Source organism: Alosa pseudoharengus, unplaced genomic scaffold, assembly GCF_046254945.1.
Source record: "Alosa pseudoharengus isolate Yale_2024_CS ecotype anadromous, Long Island Sound unplaced genomic scaffold, YU_APseudo_1.1 YU_APseudo_1.1_scf_4, whole genome shotgun sequence".
Lineage (NCBI taxonomy): Eukaryota > Metazoa > Chordata > Actinopteri > Clupeiformes > Clupeidae > Alosa > Alosa pseudoharengus.
In genome coordinates this window covers 4,722,645-4,745,376 of record NW_027468774.1, presented here as the reverse complement: position 1 = coordinate 4,745,376, position 22,732 = coordinate 4,722,645, and the positions used below count along the sequence as shown (strand labels likewise).

General features: G+C 43.8%; 2 protein-coding genes across 4 annotated transcripts in view; one reads left to right on the top strand and one right to left on the bottom strand.

The window, feature by feature from the left end:
- Positions 1-4,918: 4,918 nt before the first annotated feature.
- Positions 4,919-13,081, bottom strand: nudt13 (nudix (nucleoside diphosphate linked moiety X)-type motif 13). Its single transcript, XM_076266593.1, has 9 exons — positions 12,839-13,081; positions 12,450-12,542; positions 12,144-12,301; positions 10,678-10,785; positions 9,535-9,641; positions 8,596-8,721; positions 7,801-7,912; positions 7,221-7,375; positions 4,919-6,419 (listed from the first exon to the last, which is right to left on the bottom strand). Exons 2-9 carry the CDS (start codon positions 12,527-12,529, stop codon positions 6,225-6,227), a joined length of 1,041 nt encoding a protein of 346 aa, XP_076122708.1. The 5' UTR covers positions 12,530-12,542; positions 12,839-13,081; the 3' UTR covers positions 4,919-6,224.
- Positions 13,082-13,654: 573 nt separating this feature from the next.
- p4ha1a (prolyl 4-hydroxylase, alpha polypeptide I a) overlaps positions 13,655-22,732 on the top strand; it is a 33,346-nt gene continuing 24,268 nt past the window's right edge. For all 3 annotated transcript variants that reach the window (XM_076267012.1, XM_076267011.1, XM_076267013.1), the window contains exon 1: positions 13,655-13,782. The gene's annotated coding sequence lies outside the window, so the exon portion shown is untranslated. The remainder of the gene's footprint in view (positions 13,783-22,732) is intronic.

Here is a 22,732-nt window from a genome sequence, read left to right as displayed (position 1 = left end):
GTAGGCCTATAGTGTCAAGTCAATACATGCTGAAAAAAATTATGAAGGTACCAGTCATCGCTTTAAATACAGAAAGTACCTAAATATAAAACATCAGTATACTAATTGTACTATTTAAATGTCATGGTTTGTGGTTATTATTATTTTGGTACATTCTAATTAGTATATTAGGCCTACTATATTTTTTCTTTTTTTAGGTTCTATGACTAAACTGATCATGTTAATGTAGTGTATGTTGCTTTGGACAAACTGCTTGGTACTCTATAAACGTACAACGTCACGTAAGTAGAAGTGGCGTCTGCGCCTTAAGTTTAACAGATGTTTCGCTCGGTGCGTAGCTCCAAAATAAATTTAAATCAAAGTGCACAAAAAGTTACAAACGTTTCGGGCCTTGCACATGGTGATCTTTTTGTACAAGTTGAAATAACTATAACCATAACAAAATTGTAATCATGTGTGGTTATCCAAAGGGATATTGATTGACGTCATAATTCAGTCGTCACAATGGAGCCTGGCAATAAAGTTTCGCGCAGGGACCAGATTCGCACACAGCCCAACAGGTCACCCATTAGACGCAGCCCTTGTGCAGTCTTCAGCCTTTTCCTTGACGACTTGACAAAATGTGGTCTCAGAAAAAGTACATAGGTTCCACGAAGGAGAGGGAGGACCTTTGCCGTCTCTACATTGAGTTCGACGGGGACATGGACCGCATCATGGAGTCCGCTCTGTGCGCCGAGACCGAAGACGAGCCGCGCATCAGAGAGGTTCTTCAGAGGCTCATCGAAGCGCAAGAGATCCCCGCCTACAGGACCTTCACTCACGAGAGCGCACAGAAGAGGCGCAACCGCAGAGGAAAGGTGCGCATCTATTTCTTATACACACTACAACGATAGAGGCAATATTGCGGTTCACATTTTAGGAAATCCGCTCGTTCAAAATAAGTTTGATGACAAAAGTGCAAGTAAGAGAATAGGATCTAACTTGATGTAGGTGGAGATGGAGAGAGAGGAGGCTGAAACGAAACAAAAGGAGATGGGTATCACCAGTGAAGACAGCCTGACCGCTCTGATCAAGGTAGACATGGATTTGGAAACACGACTGGAATCCCTCTACTTTAGCTGCTAGTTTTGTAAATAAGTCCTTATTTACATTCTGTCATTAGAGGAAACAACAGTCCAATGAACAGAAATTCAACTCCCTCATCTCTGACTTGGAGGAGAAGTACTGCGAGGAGGAGCCCAAGAGGAGCGGTGCCAAGTAATAGCAGCTCCGCATGCTTTGTGGAGACACAGCCCAGCAGCCACCTTTATGTTACAATAAACTCTCTGTGAGCATAATCTATCCCTGAGACTGTGTCATGTTAGTGCTGGTGCGTCCCAGGATGCTGACTATAGTGGTCTGTACTGGGCAGGGTTGTAGTGGAGGCTAAACGCAAGTAAACACAGTTTATCCACCTATCCAGAAATTTCACCTCTCAAAAGAGTTTATTCACCAAATGTAACTTTTAACATTCAGAAATCACACTGTGTTATCCACATTCACAATATGTACACTTATCAACACTGTATGAACCATTTAATACCCCTGGTATTGATAGACATGAGACAATAACCTCCACCATCATCAAACATGTTCTGAATGTCTTTTTTAAAAGTCTGATACCGTCCACCTTACCATGAGCATAGTTTACCCATCTCTTATTTTACCACTACACCCCTGGTGCTGGGGTAAGGAAGTCGCACACATGCATGCATGCAATACACACACTCCTAAGATGATTGGGATGAGCAGAGAGCCTGCATGTGTGTGTGTGTTTATGTGTGTGTTGGGGGGGTGGGGCAGTATAATAATAGAGCAGCATAGAGACCTGCCAGCACTCTGATGTACAACAACTTGCATTGATATAGTGCTTTATCAAGGCACCCAAAGCACTTTAGAGTGAAGGGGCGACCTCACTAACCACCACCAATGTTTAGCCCACGACTGACCCACCGCAGGGTCCACTTTTAAATGGCCAATAGTAAACCAGAGACACAGACACAAACATACTGTAATAATGAGAAGCAGAGAAAATAAATGGATGCCATCTATCTATCTGCCTGTCTGTCTAACTGTCTGTCTGTCTATCTATCTATCTATCTGTCTGTCTGTCTGTCTGTCGGTCAGCCAAACAGACAAGCTGAGCACCAAACGAAATGTCATACTACATACTTTACGTTAGTATTGCTATGTATGTGACAAATAAACCTTGTATCCTTGTGTATGTGCATTTTAGAATAAAGAAAGACATGGTTTAGGAGGTAGGAAATGACTTCAAGGTATATTTAATCAAATAAAATAATCATGATTTTATTCAAGGTACATGTATATTTAACAAACTCTGGACAGGGCACAGGTTGGCACAGTACAGAAACAGTCTGTCCCAAAGACACTGCTGGAAACCTGATTGATGGTGACACAGTAGATCCATGTAGTTGGTCTACTGAATGTGCAGCAGCTCTGCTGAGTTCTACAGTTCTACAGTTCTGTTCTACAGTTCTACAGTTCGGTTCTACAGTTCTGTCCCCTTTGTCCTTCTCTCCAAAGGAAAATCAGTCAGTTACAAAAATGCTCGTGTAACCTACTCATTGTCATCTTGTGCAAAACCTGTTAAATTCACATTTAATAGCCCAGACCAAAGAATTACAAACTGTAGCACACGTTCCAGTGATGTCCAGCTAATAGGAGCTAGAGCACTCTTAAACGGCACTACTCTGAACAGAGAGAGAGAAGGCCACAGTGTGCAGAGATGTGATACAAAATCAGCACCTGGCGTGAACTGCTGTCTGTGCAGTGTTCCTGATACTATCTGTGTTACCTGTGTAACTGTCCACTCCAGTGTAAGGCCTTTATAAGGACAGGGCTGGACAAGAGAGATCTAAGGGCTGCACTGGCTAACTCTGTGGCTTGGGCAAGCCCTAGGCTACACTGATGAGATGCAGAATTGTCTCACACAAGGGTTTTGCAATTGATAGCCCCTACCTAAACATCTAGGATTTTGCAGTTAATAAATTCAAGTCTTCTTGAATTTGAACACAATTACATGTTTTCTCAGTCTTTTTGGTACATTTCTAAGACCAGAATTAAACTTCTAAAAATATGTTTGTTCAACGTCCACATCATCTAGTCGTATGCACATTATAACAGCAATTTCTCATTCAGTGTCACAGTTTGCGTATTATATACGTGCGTAAGCTGAACTGTCCCTGCAAAAAACAGCTAGAAACCAGCTTATGCTGGTAGCTGGTTTTAGCTGGTCTTTGCTGGTTTTCATCCAGCTCTTGCTGGTCTTTGCTGGTGTAGCTGGTTGGGCCACCAGCTGCATATGCTGGCGTGACCATCTGAGGAAGCTGGTCATGCTGGTGTGACCAGCCTGTCTTGTGGGATACAGCTGGTGCAAGATGGTCATGCTGGTGACCAGCCTGTCAACCAGCACTATAGACCAGCAACACCAGCTAAAATGACCAGCTTGAGGTGGTACGACAAGCAAAACCAGCTGAATTACCATCATAAGCTGGTAAAACCAGCTGAAGGTATGTTTTCGCAAGAGTTTTGCTGGTCTAGCAGGTCAACCATCATAGGGTGATCAAACAAGCTGGTTAACAAGCTGGTCAACCAGCAAACCACCTTTAGCTGGCCGGCCTTTTTTTTTCAGCAGGGGCGCTTCACTGCACGGTTCAGCTCTGCAGCTGCCCAGGAGCAAAACCCACAAACTTGCAGCACCTCAGACTGAGAGATGGATGTGCTAGCACAGAGGCTAAAGGCCCTGGGCTGATAGCTGATGATCACACCTACAGTGGCATCAGTACAGAAGATCATTTGGTCACCCTTGGTTAGAATTGTCCCCTTTAGCCTAACTACAGATGCTCAGGTAATCAACAAACTATTTGTTGACAATGAGAACTGCAAGTTATGGGTAAGATTAAGGTTAAAGGAATTATCCGGAGTAAAATGCACTTTAGATCAATTTCCGGATGATTGGGGGTACATACGTTGAGTTGACATCAAAATTATGTCATTCGGATGTGTTTTGAGAAAGTTCGATTGTACCGTTTTCAGTCACAACTCGTAGCCTGGAAGTGAGCGGGGCATTTCAATTGCGCCGCTACAAAGCGCTATTTTTGTACCTCTTCTACAGTTCCAAACAACATAACACTTACGTGGTAGTGAGTAGAGGGTCCCTAAAGCCAAACCGAAGTATCCCGAGGTCTTTATGTGGTCGAATAGAGAGTCCAGAATGAATTTCATCAAGCCAGTACCTTTACAGAAATGTTGCCATCTTTGCCGCCACCTTGAGGGGAAAGTCCGTAGGAGTCTTATTGCTGAGTGTGTTGTAACACGCTCTGGAAATTCACAATTTCGTCGCCGTTTTTAAACAAAAAAAAAACATAGTCCAGTATTTCTTTTGAAATTGAAATGAAGTTGTATGGACTGGACTATGTTTTTTTTTTTTAAAACGGCGACGAAATTGTGAATTTCCAGAGCGTGTTACACAGCAATAAGACTCCTACGGACTTTCCTCTCAAGGTGGCGGCAAAGATGGCAACATTTCCGGAAAGGTACTGGCTTGATGAAATTCATTCTGGACTCTCTATTCGACCACATAAAGACCTCGGGATACTTCGGTTTGGCTTTAGTGACCCTCTACTCACTACCACGTAAGTGTTATGTTGTTTGGAACTGTAGAAGAGGTATAAAAATAGCGTTTTGTAGCGGCGCAATTGAAATGCCCCGCTCACTTCCAGGCTACGAGTTGTGACTGAAAACGGTACAATCGAACTTTCTCAAAACACATCCGAATGACATAATTTTGATGTCAACTCAACGTATGTACCCCCAATCATCCGGAAATCGATCTAAAGTGCATTTTACTCCGGATAATTCCTTTAAGGTTAGGGGCTGGGTATTGTTTGGGTGATGTGTTCAGTAACTATTTTTCATACTTAAATTGAATCTTAACAGATGAGCTGTAAAGTCCTTGGATGCGGACTATCCAAGTTACGTGTTACTGATCACTTTAAGGCACACGGTGGGTCCACACACCTCTCCCACCCCACAGCTGTGTGCATGGCATTACTCTCAGCCAGAGCACAGTCTGGACAACATCTGGAAACATCTGGAAACATCTGGGTGGTAGAGGGCAATCAGCTGGGCAGTCTACTCAGGACATGTGATCCTCTCTGTGACAGCTCTGTAATGTGCGGCTCCAGTAGATCCGGTCCGATAACATAAGCAATAACGTACGACTCCAGTAGATCCGGTGTGATAACGTACGTGATAACGTACGACTCCAGTAGATCCGGTGTGATAACGTATGTGATAACGTACGACTCCAGTAGATCCGGTGTGATAACGTATGTGATAACGTATGTGATAACGTACGACTCCAGTTGATCCGTTGTGATAACGTATGTGATAACGTATGTGATAACGTACGACTCCAGTTGATCCGGTGTGATAATGTATGTGATAACGTACGACTCCAGTTGATCCGGTGTGATAATGTATGTGATAACGTATGTGATAACGTACGACTCCAGTTGATCCGGTGTGATAATGTATGTGATAACGTACGACTCCAGTAGATCTGCAGTTGCATCCTCACAGATGTACCTGGTGTAACATGGCTGTTTTTTTTTGCTGGCCGCAAGTGCTTCAGTTGTGTATTCCAAGTTCTTCAGGTTCTCTAGAGTTAGTAAAAGGCCCATACTCTGGTCTGTTTAGAGGTTCTGGTGGTGTGGCCATGGTTCTGCGCTGGCCTTCTAACTTAGCAGATGGAAGAGCCATCTGTAGAACTGGGTCTGACAGTTTCTGCACTAATACCAACAACTGTTTTTGTGAAGTCTTCTACTGTATCTTCTAGATAGCTGAATGGTCCATGTATTGTTGCTTAGTGCCTGTGTGTGTGTGTGTGTGTGTTTGTGCGTGCCTGCCTGTGTGTGTGTGTGTGTGTGTGAGAGTGTGCCTATGTGTGCCTGTGTCTATGTGTGTGTGTGTGTGTGTGTGTGTCTGTGTGCCTGTGTCTATGTGTGTGTGTGTGTGTGTGTGTGTGTGTCTGTGTGCCTGTGCCTATGTGTGTGTGTGTGTGTGTGTGTGTCTGTGTGCCTGTGCCTATGTGTTTGTGTGTGTGTGTGTGTGTCTGTGTGCCTGTGCCTATGTGTTTGTGTGTGTGTGTGTGTGTGTTACTAGCGTGCAGCACTCCGTTGCTGCTGCACCCACTCCTGCACCAGCTGGTGTGCGATGGCGTAGCTGGGGGGCACCCAGAGGGTGGGGGTCTCCCCCTCGGGGTTACGGGGCGGCTTCTTCAGACGCAGCGCCTCCTCGATCTCCTGCAGAGAGAACCAGCGTGCGTCCTCCAGCTCCTCATGGTTTAAACTCACCTGCACAACAAGCAGGCCCGGCCATCAGTGGGTTTCACACACACACACACACACACACACACACTAGAGCTGTCCCAAACGATTATTTTATAAACTATTAATCTCACGACTATTTATTCGATTAATCGACTAATCTAACAATATTTTTTTTTCTGATTAATCTAATGGTTAATTTGTCCATTAGCAATTATTTTTCCATTCCCAAATATAAGAAAGTTTCTCATTAACATTTCATTAATTTTTTTGCATGAACCTTTTTATGTGTCATGCGTGAGGTGATGAGGGCTAGTTATTTTAGGGTGCAGCATCAGCATGGTGTATCAGATAGAATAGCCTGACATGAGATATGTGCGATTCCAGGGTTGTATGTTAAAGGTGCTCTAAGCAGTGGCACACGTTTTTAGGCTAAAACATTTTATGTCACTGCAAACATCACCTAACCAACCGCTAGCTGTCTGTGTCCTGAATACACTGTAGAAAAACGCGATCTCTGTGGACAGCCCAGGCTCCAAAAACGGCAACAAAAACAACCTGGGCAAACCTAGCCCATAAAAACATAAAAAACTGTTCCAGCAAATCACAGACGAGATGCACGTTCAGGAGAGTTGTATGTTAACTCTTTTGCACATAGTACTGGTGCTACAAAGGTGAATAGATTTGTAGCACCAGCCACAAAATCTGTAGCATCGTTATAAAACCTTTAAAATCTCTAAAAACAATCACAAGTAGGGCAGTTCATCACAGTTCATCAATTGCAACTGGACTTATAAAAGGTCATGCACACTGTGGCAGGAGACTGACCTGTGTGTTGCCAGGGGTAACGGTTGCGTGGCAGGCCACCATGAAGGAGCTCTGGGGAAAAGGCCAGTGCTGAGTGCCCGACACTCGCCACGAGTCCAGCTCCAAGCCCACCTCCTCTGCCACCTCTCTCCGCAACGTCTCCTCTATGGTCTCACCTGCAACACACACACACACACACACACACCATTACACACACACACACACAGCATTATACACACACACACAGCATTATACACACACACACACACACACACACACACACACACACACAGCATTATACACACACACACACAGCATTATACACACACACACAGCATTATACACACACACACAGCATTATACACACACACAGCATTATACACACACACACACACACAGCTCCAAGCCCACCTCCTCTGCCACCTCTCTCCGCAACGTCTCCTCTATGGTCTCACGTACAACACACACACACACACAGCATTACACACACACACACCAGCTCCAAGCCCACCTCAGCCACCTCTCTGAGCAATGTCTCCTCTATGGTCTCACGTACAACACACACACACACACACACACACACATACACACACACACTCACCCATGTCACAGAATCCTGCCAGGGCGCTGTACATGCCTCTGGGGAAGGTGGCCTGCCTCCCCAGTAGACACTGGGTGCCATCGGATATTAGGGTAATCACCACTGGCGCCATCTACAGGGCAAACAGGTACATGCATTTACTTACAAATAAACTAACCTCTCTGAGATATCCCACAGTACCAGAAAACACTGCTAGCCAGTCGATTTAGATTTATGAGGTAGCAGTGTTGCATTTCTTTTCTGTGGCAAAACTTTGGGAAGCCTTGATTTTTATTATTCTGCCATTACTATACATCTGATTGTATTTATTTGTCATTGTGCATTGGTTACTCTGAAGGAAGCTCTTGAAGAGCAGATAGAACAGTAAGATTCCCTTCGGCCCCCGGTGCCTGGCTGGGTAAGGCCCGTACCTTTGGGTAGTAGGTTTGCCCACTGCCCTGGCGCCTGGCTGGGTAAGGCCCGTACCTTTGGGTAGTAGGTTTGCCCACTGCCCTGGCGCCTGACTGGGTAAGGCCCGTACCTTTGGGTAGTAGGTTTGCCCACTGCCCTGGCGCCTGGCTGGGTAAGGCCCGTACCTTTGGGTAGTAGGTTTGCCCACTGCCCTGGTGCCTGGCTGGGTAAGGCCCGTACCTTTGGGTAGTAGGTTTGCCCACTGCCCTGGCGCCTGGCTGGGTAAGGCCCGTACCTTTGGGTAGTAGGTTTGCCCACTGCCCTGGTGCCTGGCTGGGTAAGGCCCGTACCTTTGGGTAGTAGGTTTGCCCACTGCCCTGGTGCCTGGCTGGGTAAGGCCCGTACCTTTGGGTAGTAGGTTTGCCCACTGCTGTGGCACACGCGCTGGCTGCCCGACTGGTTCCTGAAGGTGGGGTGCCCACTGGCACTGCAGAAGCCATGGGTCTGGTGCCAACGCAGCAGTGCCTGGCCCTGAGGTCACACACAGGTCAACAGCAAATGGGGTCAGTCTTTAGACTTGATAGCTAGTTCACATACCAACGTGTTTCAGTTATCCACCTCAAATTAAAGGTAAAACAAAATGGATGAATGAAATATTTTACCATGTTCTCTGTTATTCACTTGGCATTAATGTTTCAAATGTACATAACCTACGCCATCCCCAACATACATGCCCACATTCCATCACTGCCTCTATAATGATTTATGGTGTTTATAATACACATACTCTGCTTTAGTTCTAGATGTGGTGTTTATAATACACATACTCTGCTTTAGTTCTAGATGTGATGTTTATGGTATTCTTCTGTATTTCTAGATGTGGTGTTTACGGTACTCTACTGTAGTTCTATAATATAGATGTGGTGTTTACGGTACTCTACTGTAGTTCTATAATATAGATGTGGTGTTTCCGGTACTCTACTGTAGTTCTAGAATCCAGATGTGGTGTTTACGGTACTCTACTGTAGCTCTAGAATATAGATGTGGTGTTTACGGTACTCTACTGTAGTTCTAGAATCCAGATGTGGTGTTTACGGTACTCTACTGTAGCTCTAGAATATAGATGTGGTGTTTACGGTACTCTACTGTAGCTCTAGAATCCAGATGTGGTGTTTACGGTACTCTACTGTAGCTCTAGAATCCAGATGTGGTGTTCACGGTACTCTGCTGTAGCTCTAGAATATAGATGTGGTGTTTACAGTACTCTACTGTAGTTCTAGAATCCAGATGTGGTGTTTACGGTACTCTACTGTAGTTCTAGAATCCAGATGTGGTGTTTCGTACCCGGGCCACCAGCGGGGCCTCTGGGCCTCGGAGGAGGAAGAAGGCCTTCCTCAGGTCAATGAACGCTCCTCCACACAACCTCTCCACCTCAGACTTATCCAGGACCCCTGCACAGGACAGGGAGGATGTGTGTGTGTGTTTGAGTGTATGTGACATGCAGTATGAGAGCAGGGTGTGTATAAATGTGCATGTGTGTGTGTGTGTGTGTGTGTGTGTGTGAAAGAGAGAGACAGAGAGAGAAAAGGATGTGATGTCCATGAAGAGGGTGACACACAGAAGAACTTGACAGAAGACAGAAGAACACTGACTCATCAGTGTTCAATCAGTCAGGGCTTTAAAGGAAAATTCCGGTATTTAGCACTTTGAGTCCCTTTTCTGGTTTGTTTTGGATGAACTAAAGTGGTGGACACCGAAATTTTGACGATTGGTCCTGTCTCGACTTTTCTGACTCGTTTTGAATCGCCTTTGACTACTCAGAGTGGCTGCCAACAGGCATACTCAAACAACCCTTAACGTTCGTTTTCAAAACTGTGCAACTCCCCGAGTGGTTAGTGGTGTTCGTTGATGTTCCAAAACAAGTAGCGTAGCGAAATACAGTTTCTGTCGTGTTTTATTTGCCATTTTGTAAAATCCCATTGATTTCTGTTAGAAGACTCATTGCACGTTGATATTACTGCACTACCGTCTATGCTTCAGGTTCAAATATTGAGCAGAAGTTTATACGCGGTTGTGAGTTGTCTGAAAAAATAGTTCCACAATAGCAAATAAGACGGCTGGAATTGGAAATCATACATTGCGCCGATATATTTGATTTTAATAATCAACGAACACCACTAACCACTCGGTGAGTTGCACAGTTTTGAAAACGAACGTTAAGGGTTGTTTTAGGACATACCTGCAGGACCAATCGTCAAAATGTCGGTGTCCACCACTCTAGTTCATCCAAAACAAACCAGAAAAGGGACTCAAAGTGCTAAATACCGGAATTTTCCTTTAACTGTTGTGTGTGTGTGTGTGTGTGTGTGTGTGTGTGTGTGTGTGTGTGTGTGTGTGTGTGTGTGTGTGTGTGTGTGTGTGTCTGTGTGTGTGTGCATGCGCATGTGTGGTGAGAATGTGTGAGTCGATTTATAAGGGGACTCTTACCAACATCAAGAGAAAACTGGGCCTCATGCTGTTCAGTGCAGGCAATAAGAACTGCTTCATTCACAAGCGCCCGGCTCTTCCCAAGTTTGTCAAGTACTCCTTCAAAATCTGAAAAAACAACAACACACTGTTTATTCCATCCACAGCTTTGTGGTGACCTGCATCAGGTTTAATGGCATAGACAGAACCCTAGTACACACATTTAAACATGACATGTTGGCATATTCAAACTGGGTACTTGTCTGGTTACACTTTACTTGACAGTATCGACATAAAAGTGACATGACATTGTCATGAACGTGTCATAAACAAGTCATAAACGTTTATGACAACGCTTCTGTTATAAACGTTTATGACAACGCTTCTGTTATTAAGTGACATTCGTTTTTTGTCATAACAAGTTAGGGTTAGGATAAGGGTTAGGTTTAGTGTTAGGGTTAGAGTTAAGTCAAGTCAGTTTTATTTTTAAAGCGCATTTAAACATGCACAGAGTGCAACCCACAGCGCTCCACAAACAAGACACATAACAACAAGACAAAAGATGCCGGATGGAGCGGCGTAGTCGCCAGCGTGCCCATGACATCAAGACATGACAAATACTTTTAAAAAATAACAAATACAAAAAATGCTGGACGGAGCGGCGTAGTGAGTTAGAGGTTAGAGTTAGAGTTAGGATTAGGGTTAGGATTCATGTGTCATAACAGTGTTATGTGTTCATGACAGTGTTATATCACTCTTATGTCGATACTCTCAAGTAAATTGTTACCCAATATTTTCTCTCTTTACGTTAAATTATGTACACCAAAAAAATTCTAGGCCCATATACTCTGTCTGTGTAGAGGTTCTGGTGGTGTGTCCATGGTTCTGAGCCTGTGCCAGCCTCCTAATTTCACACTCATACTTCTAGGGCCAAACTGATATTCCATGAGACTTTGATCTGCTGATTTTGATATCACGCTTGCAACCTCATGCATGTGTTGTGTACACGCCAGAAAAGAGGGAGTGAATGTGTTTCAGAATCAGTGGTGAGAGTGAGTGTAGGAATGAGTATGAATGTGTCTTTGAGCTACTGTGCTGGACAGAGAGAGAGAGTGAGAGTGTGAGAGTGAGTGTAGGAATGAGTATGAATGTGTCTTTGAGCTACTGTGCAGGACAGAGAGAGTGAGCAAGTGAGTGAGTGAGTTAACGAGTGAGTGAATGAGTTAGTGAATGAGTGAGTGAGTTAGTGAGTGAGTGAGTGAGTGAGTAAGTATGTATGTGTGAGTGAGTGAGTGAGTAAGTAAGTACGTGTGAGTGAGTGAGTGAGTGAGTGAATGAGTTAGTGAATGAGTGAGTCAGTTAGTGAGTGAGTGAGTGAGTGAGTAAGTAAGTACGTGTGAGTGAGTGAGTGAGTGAGTGAGTAGGTGAGTGAGTGAGTGTTCCTTTAAGCACTGGTGTTAAACAGACAGGCCAGCACTGTTATGTACCGCTGGTGTTGATGGCGGGCGGCTGGAAGAGTCCTGGCGTGGAGGCGGTGGCGGGAGACTTCTGCAACAGAGGGGCCAGCCGGTGGTAGAGCAGCAGATGGCCAGAGCGAAGAGCCTCCAGGCACGCCCCGTCATCCTCCTTCAGCTTCATCAGGTGCCTTACCAGAGCAGGACACAGCAGACCGTCAGCACATATGCAGTGACACAGTGCTATGCAGGTTCATATGCAGTGCCACAGTGCTATGCAGGTTCATATGCAGTGACACAGTGCTATGCAGGTTCTTTCAGGCGGTTCGCACCACTGACCTCATTCTTGTTACATAACTGGAGCTGGACCTGGTCAACACCAGCTCCGGCCTGAAGAGAGTTCGCAATGACTTAAACATTTCCAGAGGTTAGCTACAAGAGAAAAACAGTGCCAGGGTTGATATCTGTGCAACAATGGTTGTCTAAGTGGTGGTGGTGCTAAGGTGAAAGCCATGTTTTATATCAAGTTTAACATAAGGAGCATTATTAATATACAAGAGACACAGTCAACTAATCACACAGTCTGATAATGAATAAATCTGGGAGTTTGAATGCAATTGCACAACTCACATGAGAGTACCATGACAACACTAGCTATTCATTAGCCTGAGTTAAAATTTTGCACGAAAGCCAAGCCATAGTATGCCATGTTATGAAAGGTTATTCACCTTTTTTAAAAGCCCAAATGGTCGTCTTCTCATATTTATGCCCAGCACAGCAAATGAATGACCGAAGGAAGGAAGGACGGCTACAGAACTACAGAACACACTGTACTACGTTACAGACTTCGTCACGTTACGTTTAAAAATGGACGTCGTTTCGTAACTGTGACTTTGCCCTGTAGTAGGAATCAGTCGAGTAACTTTTCATTAACAACTTCTTTCTTTTGACAACTGTCCTCGGCATTGTACATACTACTACTGCCTGGGTCGGGTCACACAGCATAAAACACAGCACAACAGTTTACGTCATCAACTAAAGCCCGTCTGCTCCCGGTGTCCCGGTGTTCAGAACAGAGCCGTTTTAGAAAGGAGAACAGCGGCCTCTATTGGATATGATGGACGAAAATACAAGGAGCCTATTGACAAAATCGATTTGATTTATTTGATTAAACAAGCAATTATTTTCTGAAAAAGTCAAATTGGCCTTAAACTGAAGGTGCAGTAAACTGCATAATTCAAAGACAGTGCGAGAGTTTATCAAGTGCTATTATATTTGTCTTCTTTTTTAAAACATCAACAACAATAGCAACAAGAAAAACAGTTATATTGGATTAGGCACCATTCAGTGCATCACCGCCACTAATATCCTTAATTATTTATTTAATCTTGAATGAGTTTCTGTTGCGCAAAGTCTATGACTTGGAAGTCCAAGTATTAGAACAGCAAGCGATATGCCCCTATGGATATGCCAGGTCAGGAAAAATCATAGGCTACCCACAAGGTGGCGACACAGGCATCTTGCTATAATGAGGCGGAGAGAAGCCCAACAAGCAGTGACCTTCTTTCTGTTGCAGAAACGGCATCGAGGTGGACCGTACAGCAAGGATTAAAAGTCACTTATCCACCCGTGACTTGCATACGGGAACGCGGATACGCAGTGTCGGTGAAATGTGAGTCGATCTGCTCAAAATCTTTGTGAAAGGACTCATGATTGTAATGCATCCCCTGATTAACAACATAACTATACAGACTAACGAACGAACGATACTGGAGGAAGTCTAGAATTTTCCTCACTCACTGGGTGTTTTGATTCCCTCCTACTGTTAATGTCAAACTATTACGGTTAAACGTCTGCTGTAGGCTGTTTCAAAGCCAGGTGGCTGAAAGATTCTTTGGTCATTTTGGTGTTTGAGTCTGTCTTTAGGTCCGCTCGTCATCATCTTTATTAGTGAGGGGTGAGTGAGTGGCCAAGACGTAGTATAGGCTATATACTTTATCTTCCGGCTTTCTCGACAAAACTTTCTCGTCATGCGAAGCTTGCTTGAGTCAGCATGAGCCTATTCCAAAATGCGTAAGGTCAGGAGTAGGCTACCCCAGGCAGGCAGGCTACCTCATCGTTTTCATTTTGTGTGTCGTGGCATTTTAAACTAGGGATATCACGGTCACAGGCTAGACGAGCTATCTGTCTCACCTGCTGTCTTTCTCAGTAGACGCTTTGGCAAATTTGCTTTGCTTCTAATGGCGAATGAAATTGTGCAGGTTGTCAGGTTTGGTTTTTCTACTCGCTAGAGAATTGTTTCCTGTCCGAACGTGCTGCAGCGCTCCTTCCACCCTTTGGCTAACTCATTAGTTAGTAAAACGCAGTGATACTGTTGCAATTGTATAGTCTGGAATGTTGCCACTACTTATGGTGTTCAGTGGCCTTACGTGACTGCTACAAAGTAACAGGCTACACACAGTCCTTTCTCTTGTATAGTTTGAAACAATTCTGTAGGTTGATTGATTGAGAAAAGTAAAGACAATCAATGAGTAGCATTATGGGGAGGGGCGTGGACGTGGCAGTAACATCTTCTGCAGCATCCATTGGTCTGTCTATATCATCATAGGCAGCCTATAGCATCATGACGAAAGCTGTGAAGTTAGTCTCGTGTAAACTTTGAAGGTATTGCTTAGCTACATATCCAACTAAAGTTTACACGAGCTCTTAGAAAACTATGAATGGCAAGATCCGTTCTGGTCAGGCGAAAAGAGACGACCGTAGCCTACAGCTGCGACTCGGCTTTTATTGGCTGCTGTAAAAGTTTTCTGAACAAACGGACCAAAAGAGAGTGCACCAAGCCGTAACTCGAACACGTCTTGAAACATCAAAGAAACTAGAGCATGGTGTTATTTTGGGGTCACGGGAGTGTTTAGAGCAGCAGTTTGTTGTAAAAACATGAAAATTGATCAGGGATTAGACTAGGCTTTCTCTCTCCATATTTGTAATGTCCGTTTGAAATTAAATGGGTTCCTCAAATACAGTTAATTGAGGTGAATTAACTTCACAACTCAGATTGCTGCAGATGGGTCTACTGGCACACTGACATGTTTGTTCCTATATGCATGAGGCATGTAGGCTACTCACTCAATTACTCACTCTCTCTCACACACACACACACATACACACAGACAGTCTCACTATCTCTACATTAGCAGGTTACACAGAAAAACACAGCAGGAACTGGAGGCTACTGTTATGATCAGTTATCAGTGATGATGAAGTAAGGGCTGTGCCTGGACCACACCACACCTGTGTGTACGGGAGTTTTGATAAATTTTCGGGCGTAGTGCTCTCTCCCGCTCCCTCCCTTGTAGAGGTTAGCCCACAGCATGGCTGCTCTCAGGTACCCCCTCTCTTACTTTGACTTCTCTACGTTTGGATAGATAGATAGATAGATAGATAGATAGATAGATAGATAGATAGATACTTTATTGATCCCCAAGGGGAAATTCAAGGTCTCAGTAGCATACAGACATCACACACAACATGCACTTACAGCAGAAAGGGTAAATATAAGTATAAACATATAACAAAACTCCACTGTACAATAGAGACAGTAGAAGATAAGAAAAACTAACAAAACTAAATATACTATATAAATTAAATAAAAAAAATTCTACAGTGTGCATGAGGATGATCAAGCATGAGACGCTTGCAGTGACAGGACCGGGACTGGCCTGTAATTCTGTGTATCATGGTGAAGGTGCAAAAAGTAGTCCAACAGTAGTCCTTTAGTTATGTGTGCATGGGAAGGTGCTCAAGAGAGTGAGTGTCATGGCGAAGGTGCAAAAAGTAGTCCAAGAGTGCAAGAGTGCAAGAGTGCAAGATCAGTGGTGTCGTGACTGAGGCAGAGTGAGGTGTGCCGGGGAATTCTTAGGAACCCAATGTGCTTTTATTCAGGCTCATGAAGTAGACTGTAGGGCTATTATATAAGTATAATATACTTATACTTATATAATAGCCCTTATAGGGCTAAGTATACTTATACTTACTTGTTACCCAGCTCATTCAACATCATGTGAGCGTATGTCTATTAGGGATCGACCGATATGTTTTTTTCAGGGCCGATACCGATATCAATTATTACCAAAACAGGAGGCCGATAACCGATATGTAAAACCGATATGTCAGTTGTCAAAAAGGGGGGTAGATAGTAAAGGCTATATGCAAAAAATTAATTCAAAATCATTTAATTATGCAAACTTTTCTTTCTTTATTTGATACACAATTGTCTATCAACTTGCATCACTTTGCAAGTGTAAATCCTGTGTATCATGTTAATCCAAGAGCTGAGTGATAGCAATTATTTTCATAGAGTAGGCCTGCACAATGGGCTATGTGCTTGTTAAGGGCCCTGTCACAAAGAGGATGCTTTGCCATCGTGTGTGTGAGTGCACTAGAGAGGGAGAGGAAGAGGTGCATGCGTGATGGCAAGTGTTACGGTTGTTGAATAGTTTAACAAAACAGTTTTAAAATAGTTCTTAGGCTATTTAAGCATGCAATTTGTGTCCATGTGTAGGCTATAAGCTACACCTTTGAGAGCCTAAAAGGCACGTTAATAGCCAGCCTTAGCTTAGCCCCCAAAAGGTTGAGCCTTAGCTTAGTGTGTCTTAGCGTTTTGGTTTAGCCTTAGCTTAGCCCCCAAAAGGTTGAGCCTTAGCTTAGTGTGTCTTAGCGTTGAGAAGGTTGAGAACCTCTGCTGTAGTGAATGCTTGAAGCTCTAATCATTAGATTCAACTTTATTGTCATTGTGCAGAGTACAAAGTACAAAGACAACGAAATGCAGTTTGCGTCTAACCAGAAGTGCAAAAAAGCGGAAAAGTGCAATGTGATATACAAAGTATAGACAGGTGGTGCATAGACAGGACAAGACATATAGTGCAGTGTTGACAGTAGTATACAGTTTGTTTACAGAAGGTGGTTTAGAGGAATATAAATTAAATATAAATATATGCAGTGTATTAGCATATATAATCATGGGAATGACAATGGCAATCCAAGTCGCCTCAGAGGGCTCGGTGACCAGAGGCACACTGCATAGATAAAAGCATTCTGTGTGGACCAGCTTTGTGGCCTCCCACCATTCATAGCTCCTGTCATTTCCATGAGCTCTCAGAAATTAGCCTCTACCTCAGGGTTGGAGTCGGATGGAGATGCCTGTCTGTTATGTCTGGGGTGGTGGTAGCGTAGTGGTTAAGGAGCTGGGCTAGCATGCAGTAGCCAGACATGTTGTGGGTTCAATTCCTGGCTTCCACTGTTGTGCCCTTGAGCAAGGCGCTTAACCTTGAGTTGCCCTGGGAACAATGTTAGAATGCCCTTGTAATATAGTTGACATATTTAAGTTGTTTTGGAAAAAGTGTCTGCTGAATGAATAAATGTTATTAGAGCATATATCAGTGTGGTAGCATTAGCATAGCAATACCATTCTCTATTCTAGAGCTGAACCCATTATTAGCTTAGTGGAAAAGCACTATAAAAATGCAATTCAAATGCAGTCCATTTACTGGGTACAAGTCGAGTTGATCATCCAATGACCTTGGACAAAATGGACCGACATTGTGTATGAGATCCTTGTGGACTAGTGTGCCCTTGAAGCAGCACTGACCTCCACTCACAGCACACTGGTCATTCATTCCCCCTGTACACAGCACACTGGTCATGCATTCACCCTGTACACAACACACTGGTCATGCATTCACCCTGTACACAGCACACTGGTCATTCATTCCCCCAGCACATCTAGTGGTAGCGTAAGGGCTAAACAGCTGGGCTAGCATGCAGTCGAAACACACTGGTCATGCATTCACAACACACTGGTCATGCATTCACAACACGCTGGTCATGCATTCACAACACACTGGTCATGTATTCACAACACGCTGGTCATGCATTCACCTAGTACACAACACAGTGGTCATGGATTCACAACACACCGGTTATGCATTCACAACACACTGGTCATGCATTCACCCACTCACAACACACTGGTCATGCATTCACCCACTCACAACACACTGGTCATGCATTTACCTAGTACACAACACAGTGGTCATGGATTCACAACACACCGGTTATGCATTCACAACACACTGGTCATGCATTCACCCACTCACAACACACTGGTCATGCATTCACCTAGTACACAACACAGTGGTCATGCATTCACCCACTCACACAACACACTGGTCATGCATTCACCCACTCACAACACACTGGTCATGCATTCACCCACTCACAACACACTGGTCATGCATTCACCCACTCACACAACACACTGGTCATGCATTCACCCACTCACAACACACTGGTCATGCATTCACAACACGCTGGTCATGCATTCACAACACACTGGTCATGCATTCACCCACTCACAACACACTGGTCATGCATTCACCCACTCACAACACACTGGTCATGCATTCACAACACACTGGTCATGCATTCACCCACTCACAACACACTGGTCATGCATTCACAACACGCTGGTCATGCATTCACAACACACTGTTCATGCATTCACCCACTCACAACACACTGGTCATGCATTCACAACACGCTGGTCATGCATTCACAACACGCTGGTCATGCATTCACAACACACTGGTCATGCATTCACCCACTCACAACACACTGGTCATGCATTCACAACACACTGGTCATGCATTCACAACACACTGGTCATGCATTCACCCACTCACAACACACTGGTCATGCATTCACAACACGCTGGTCATGCATTCACAACACACTGGTCATGCATTCACCCACTCACAACACACTGGTCATGCATTCACCCACTCACAACACACTGGTCATGCATTCACAACACACTGGTCATGCATTCACAACACACTGGTCATGCATTCACCCACTCACAACACACTGGTCATGCATTCACAACACGCTGGTCATGCATTCACAACACGCTGGTCATGCATTCACAACACACTGGTCATGCATTCACCCACTCACAACACACTGGTCATGCATTCACAACACGCTGGTCATGCATTCACAACACGCTGGTCATGCATTCACAACACACTGGTCATGCATTCACCCATTCACAACACACTGGTCATGCATTCACAACACGCTGGTCATGCATTCACAACACGCTGGTCATGCATTCACAACACGCTGGTCATGCATTCACAACACACTGGTCATGCATTCACCCACTCACAACACACTGGTCATGCATTCACAACACGCTGGTCATGCATTCACCTAGTACTCAACACAGTGGCCACGGTCATCAGTGCAGAGCTGACGTTAAACACTACTCCTTTAAACTGATCATGTTTATTGTTATTATTGTATGTCGCGTTGCTAAGAACCATGGACATAAACATAAAAGTAAGCAACAGTTTCTGCCTGACAAAATGCATCATTATTTCTCTTTCAGAGTGCAAACTTCTCTAGCTTCGTCCAACATTTATAACATTGCAACATTTAGAGGTGTAGCTGATGCATACCTGTGTTTGTTTGCTTTTATCCTTTCTTTCTTTCTTTCTTTCTTTCTTTCTTTCTTTCTTCGTTAATCTTGGCCTCCTTGGGGAACTAATCTGTAGAACCATGTTTTCATCCACATATTTCAGCAGTGACTTGGAGCGCCCGGAGCTTAGCTCTGAGGGAGGAGGGCATTGCATTGCGGTCTGCTGGTTTAATTATTCCAGACAGTCGCCATGCCACCAGGGGATTGTTGGCATGGAGGGGTTGGCACAGATGGAAGTCACAGAGTGTCAACTCGCTGCCCATTCATAGGGCCAGTGTTGGCGCAGCGGGCACAAGGACAGCCTGTGGGCACTCTCTAATTACTACAGGCCCCTCCATTCTCAGAGCCGACGAAGCCCATCTAGATTTACACAATAATATTCCACTGTCATGGGACACAATGATATTCCACTGAGATTTACACAATAATATTCCACTGAGATTTACACAATACTATTCCACTGTGATGGTACACAATGATATTCCACTGAGATTTACACAATAATATTCCACTGAGATTTACACACTTCCTGAGGAGGCTGCGGTCCTTCAATGTGTGCAGCAAGCTCCTCAGGATGTTCTACCAGTCTGTTGTTGCCAGCGTCCTCTTCTATGCAGTGGTATGCTGGGGAGGAAGCACAAAGAAGAAGGATGTGGGGCGAATTGACAGGCTGGTAAGGAAAGCTGGCTCTGTAGTGGGAGCTGAACTGGAGTGCATCACTTCACTATCTGACAAAAGGACCCTGAACAAACTGATAAACATCTTGGACAATGAGTGTCACCCACTCCACAGCACTATTGTTAAGCAGAAGAGCCTGATCAGCTGGAGACTTCGCTCACTGCCTTGCACAACTGACAGACTGAGAAAGTCATTTGTCCCCAGGGCCATTGAACTGTTCAATGCCTCACTTAAGGGAAGAGGAGAGATAGACTTCTCTGCATAGTCTGTCTGCCTCTTCACCCCCTCCATGTTTGGTACTGTCTGTCCACTAGCCACTTGTACCACTGTCTTTATGCCTCACTGTTTGCGTGCTATATTAGCACATTAGCACATATGCATAACCCCCCCCCCCCCCCCCCCCGTGGCCACACTTATACATTTTCTTAAATAGTTAAATATATAGATATATAGACTTTACTTTATTTTATTTCTGCATTGTTGCACTGTTGACTTACTCATTTGCACTATCACCATGACCACTATCACCATTGCACTACCACCATGACACTCATTCACACAGAGCACCTTAGAGCACCTTACCATACCTTACTATGCACAGAGAATCACAGGCTCAGTCCCTGCCTCAGTCATTGCAAGCGCCTCTGATTTATTAGTCACCACTATGTGGATACTGTTTTTAGAATTGATTTAGATTAAGTGTTAGTATAATTTGTATTTCTGTAATTGTATTTTAGTATATTTTTACATATTGTATTAAGAGTATAATTTGTATTTTAGTATATTTAGCATATTCTTTATCTTCTACTGTCCTTACTGCTTAGTTGTGTTTTTATATTATATACTTTAATTAGTCTTTCTGCTGTTAAAGAATGTGTTTGTGTTATATGTATGCTGCTGAGACCTTGAATTTCCCCTGGGGATCAATAAAGTATCTATCTATCTATCTATCTATCTATCTATCTATCTATCTATCTATCTATCTATCTATCTATCTATCTATCTATCTATCTATCTATCTATCTATCTATCTATCTATCTATCTATCTATCTATCTATCTGTGATGGTACACAAAAATTGTCCATTGTGAGTCTCGAACTATCTCGAGTCATAACAGAGATAAGTGAAGAGCGGAAAATTAATGTCTTGAAATGTTTTATATTGCTAGTTCCAAGTCTGATTTTGGCTTTATAACTTTTCATCCTGTAGAATTTTGTAATTGAACTGATTGACGTGACTACACACATTATGCCGAAGAGCATCCTAGGCACTGGGGCATGTGGCGTTAGTTAGTTAGTTATAGCTATCACGAATATCATTATTTATCGGCTGTAACAGAAAATGAGGATCTTGATGGTCTTGATCTTGAGAGGAGCACGAATAGTAGACATGGCATGTTAATCCAAGGCGTTGCTGTGTTGGCCTGAGTTGAATGTTTGGATGTTGTACTTACAATGCCAAATCATCTTGCAGTTAGGGAGAAAGATTTAATTTAGCCTACCTCATTATATAATATAATAATTTAATTTAGCCTACTTCATTATAAAATATAATAATTTCATTTAGTCTACTTAATAATAAAATACAACCATTTAATTTAGCCTTCGTCATTATAAAATATAACCATTTCTTGTTGTTGTCCCTCTTAACTGGCTGTGAAAAATAGGAGGTTGTATGCCAACTAATCAGCAGGACAGCTTCAGATGTAAGCTATCCATTACCTGCCTAATGACACGTGTGTGTGTGTGTGTGTGATAGTTGTGTTGTAGATAGAGTTGTGTTTCTAGATGGAGGTGTGTGTGTGTGTGTGTGTGTGTGTGTGTGTGTGTGTGTGTGTGTGTGTGTGTGTGATAGTTGTGTTGTAGATGAGTTGTGTTTCTAGATGGAGTTGAGGGTGTGTGTGCGTGTGTGTTTTGTAGATGGAGTTGTGTTTCTAGATCGAGTTGAGAGCGGTGTCTGTATTTCTCATCATGATGTGTTTCTCATGGTGTGTGTGTGTGTGTGTGTGTGTGTGTGTGTGTATCCCATGATTTTGTGTTTCTCATGGTGTGTGGTTCTAGATGGAGTTGAGGGTGGTGTGTGTGTGTGTGTGTGTGTGTGTGTGTGTGTGTGTGTGTGTGTTTCTTATGATGTTGTGTTTCTCATGGTGTTTGTTTCTAGATGGAGCTGAGGGTGGTGTGTGTGTGTGTGTGTGTGTGTGTGTGTGTGTGTTTCTCATGATGTTGTGTTTCTAGATGGAGCTGAGGGTGGTGTATGTGTGTGTGTGTTTCTCATGATGTTGTGTTTCTCATGGCGTGTGTTTCTAGATGGAGCTGAGGGTGGTGTGTGTGTGTGTGTGTGTGTGTGTGTGTGTGTGTGTGTGTGTGTGTGTGTGTGTGTGTTTCTCATGATGTTGTGTTTCTC

Bases quoted from the DNA above. Each gene is read 5' to 3' on its own strand.
- nudt13 (XM_076266593.1), bottom strand. From the start codon at position 12,529: ATGTTTAAGTCATTGCGAACTCTCTTCAGGCCGGAGCTGGTGTTGACC. The intron at 8,722-9,534 runs GTACGAAACACC...GTGTGACCTCAG, and splicing joins AGGCCCCGCTGGTGGCCCGG to GGCCAGGCACTGCTGCGTTG. The intron at 7,913-8,595 runs GTACGGGCCTTA...TTTGCCCTGTAG, and splicing joins GGCAAACCTACTACCCAAAG to ATGGCGCCAGTGGTGATTAC.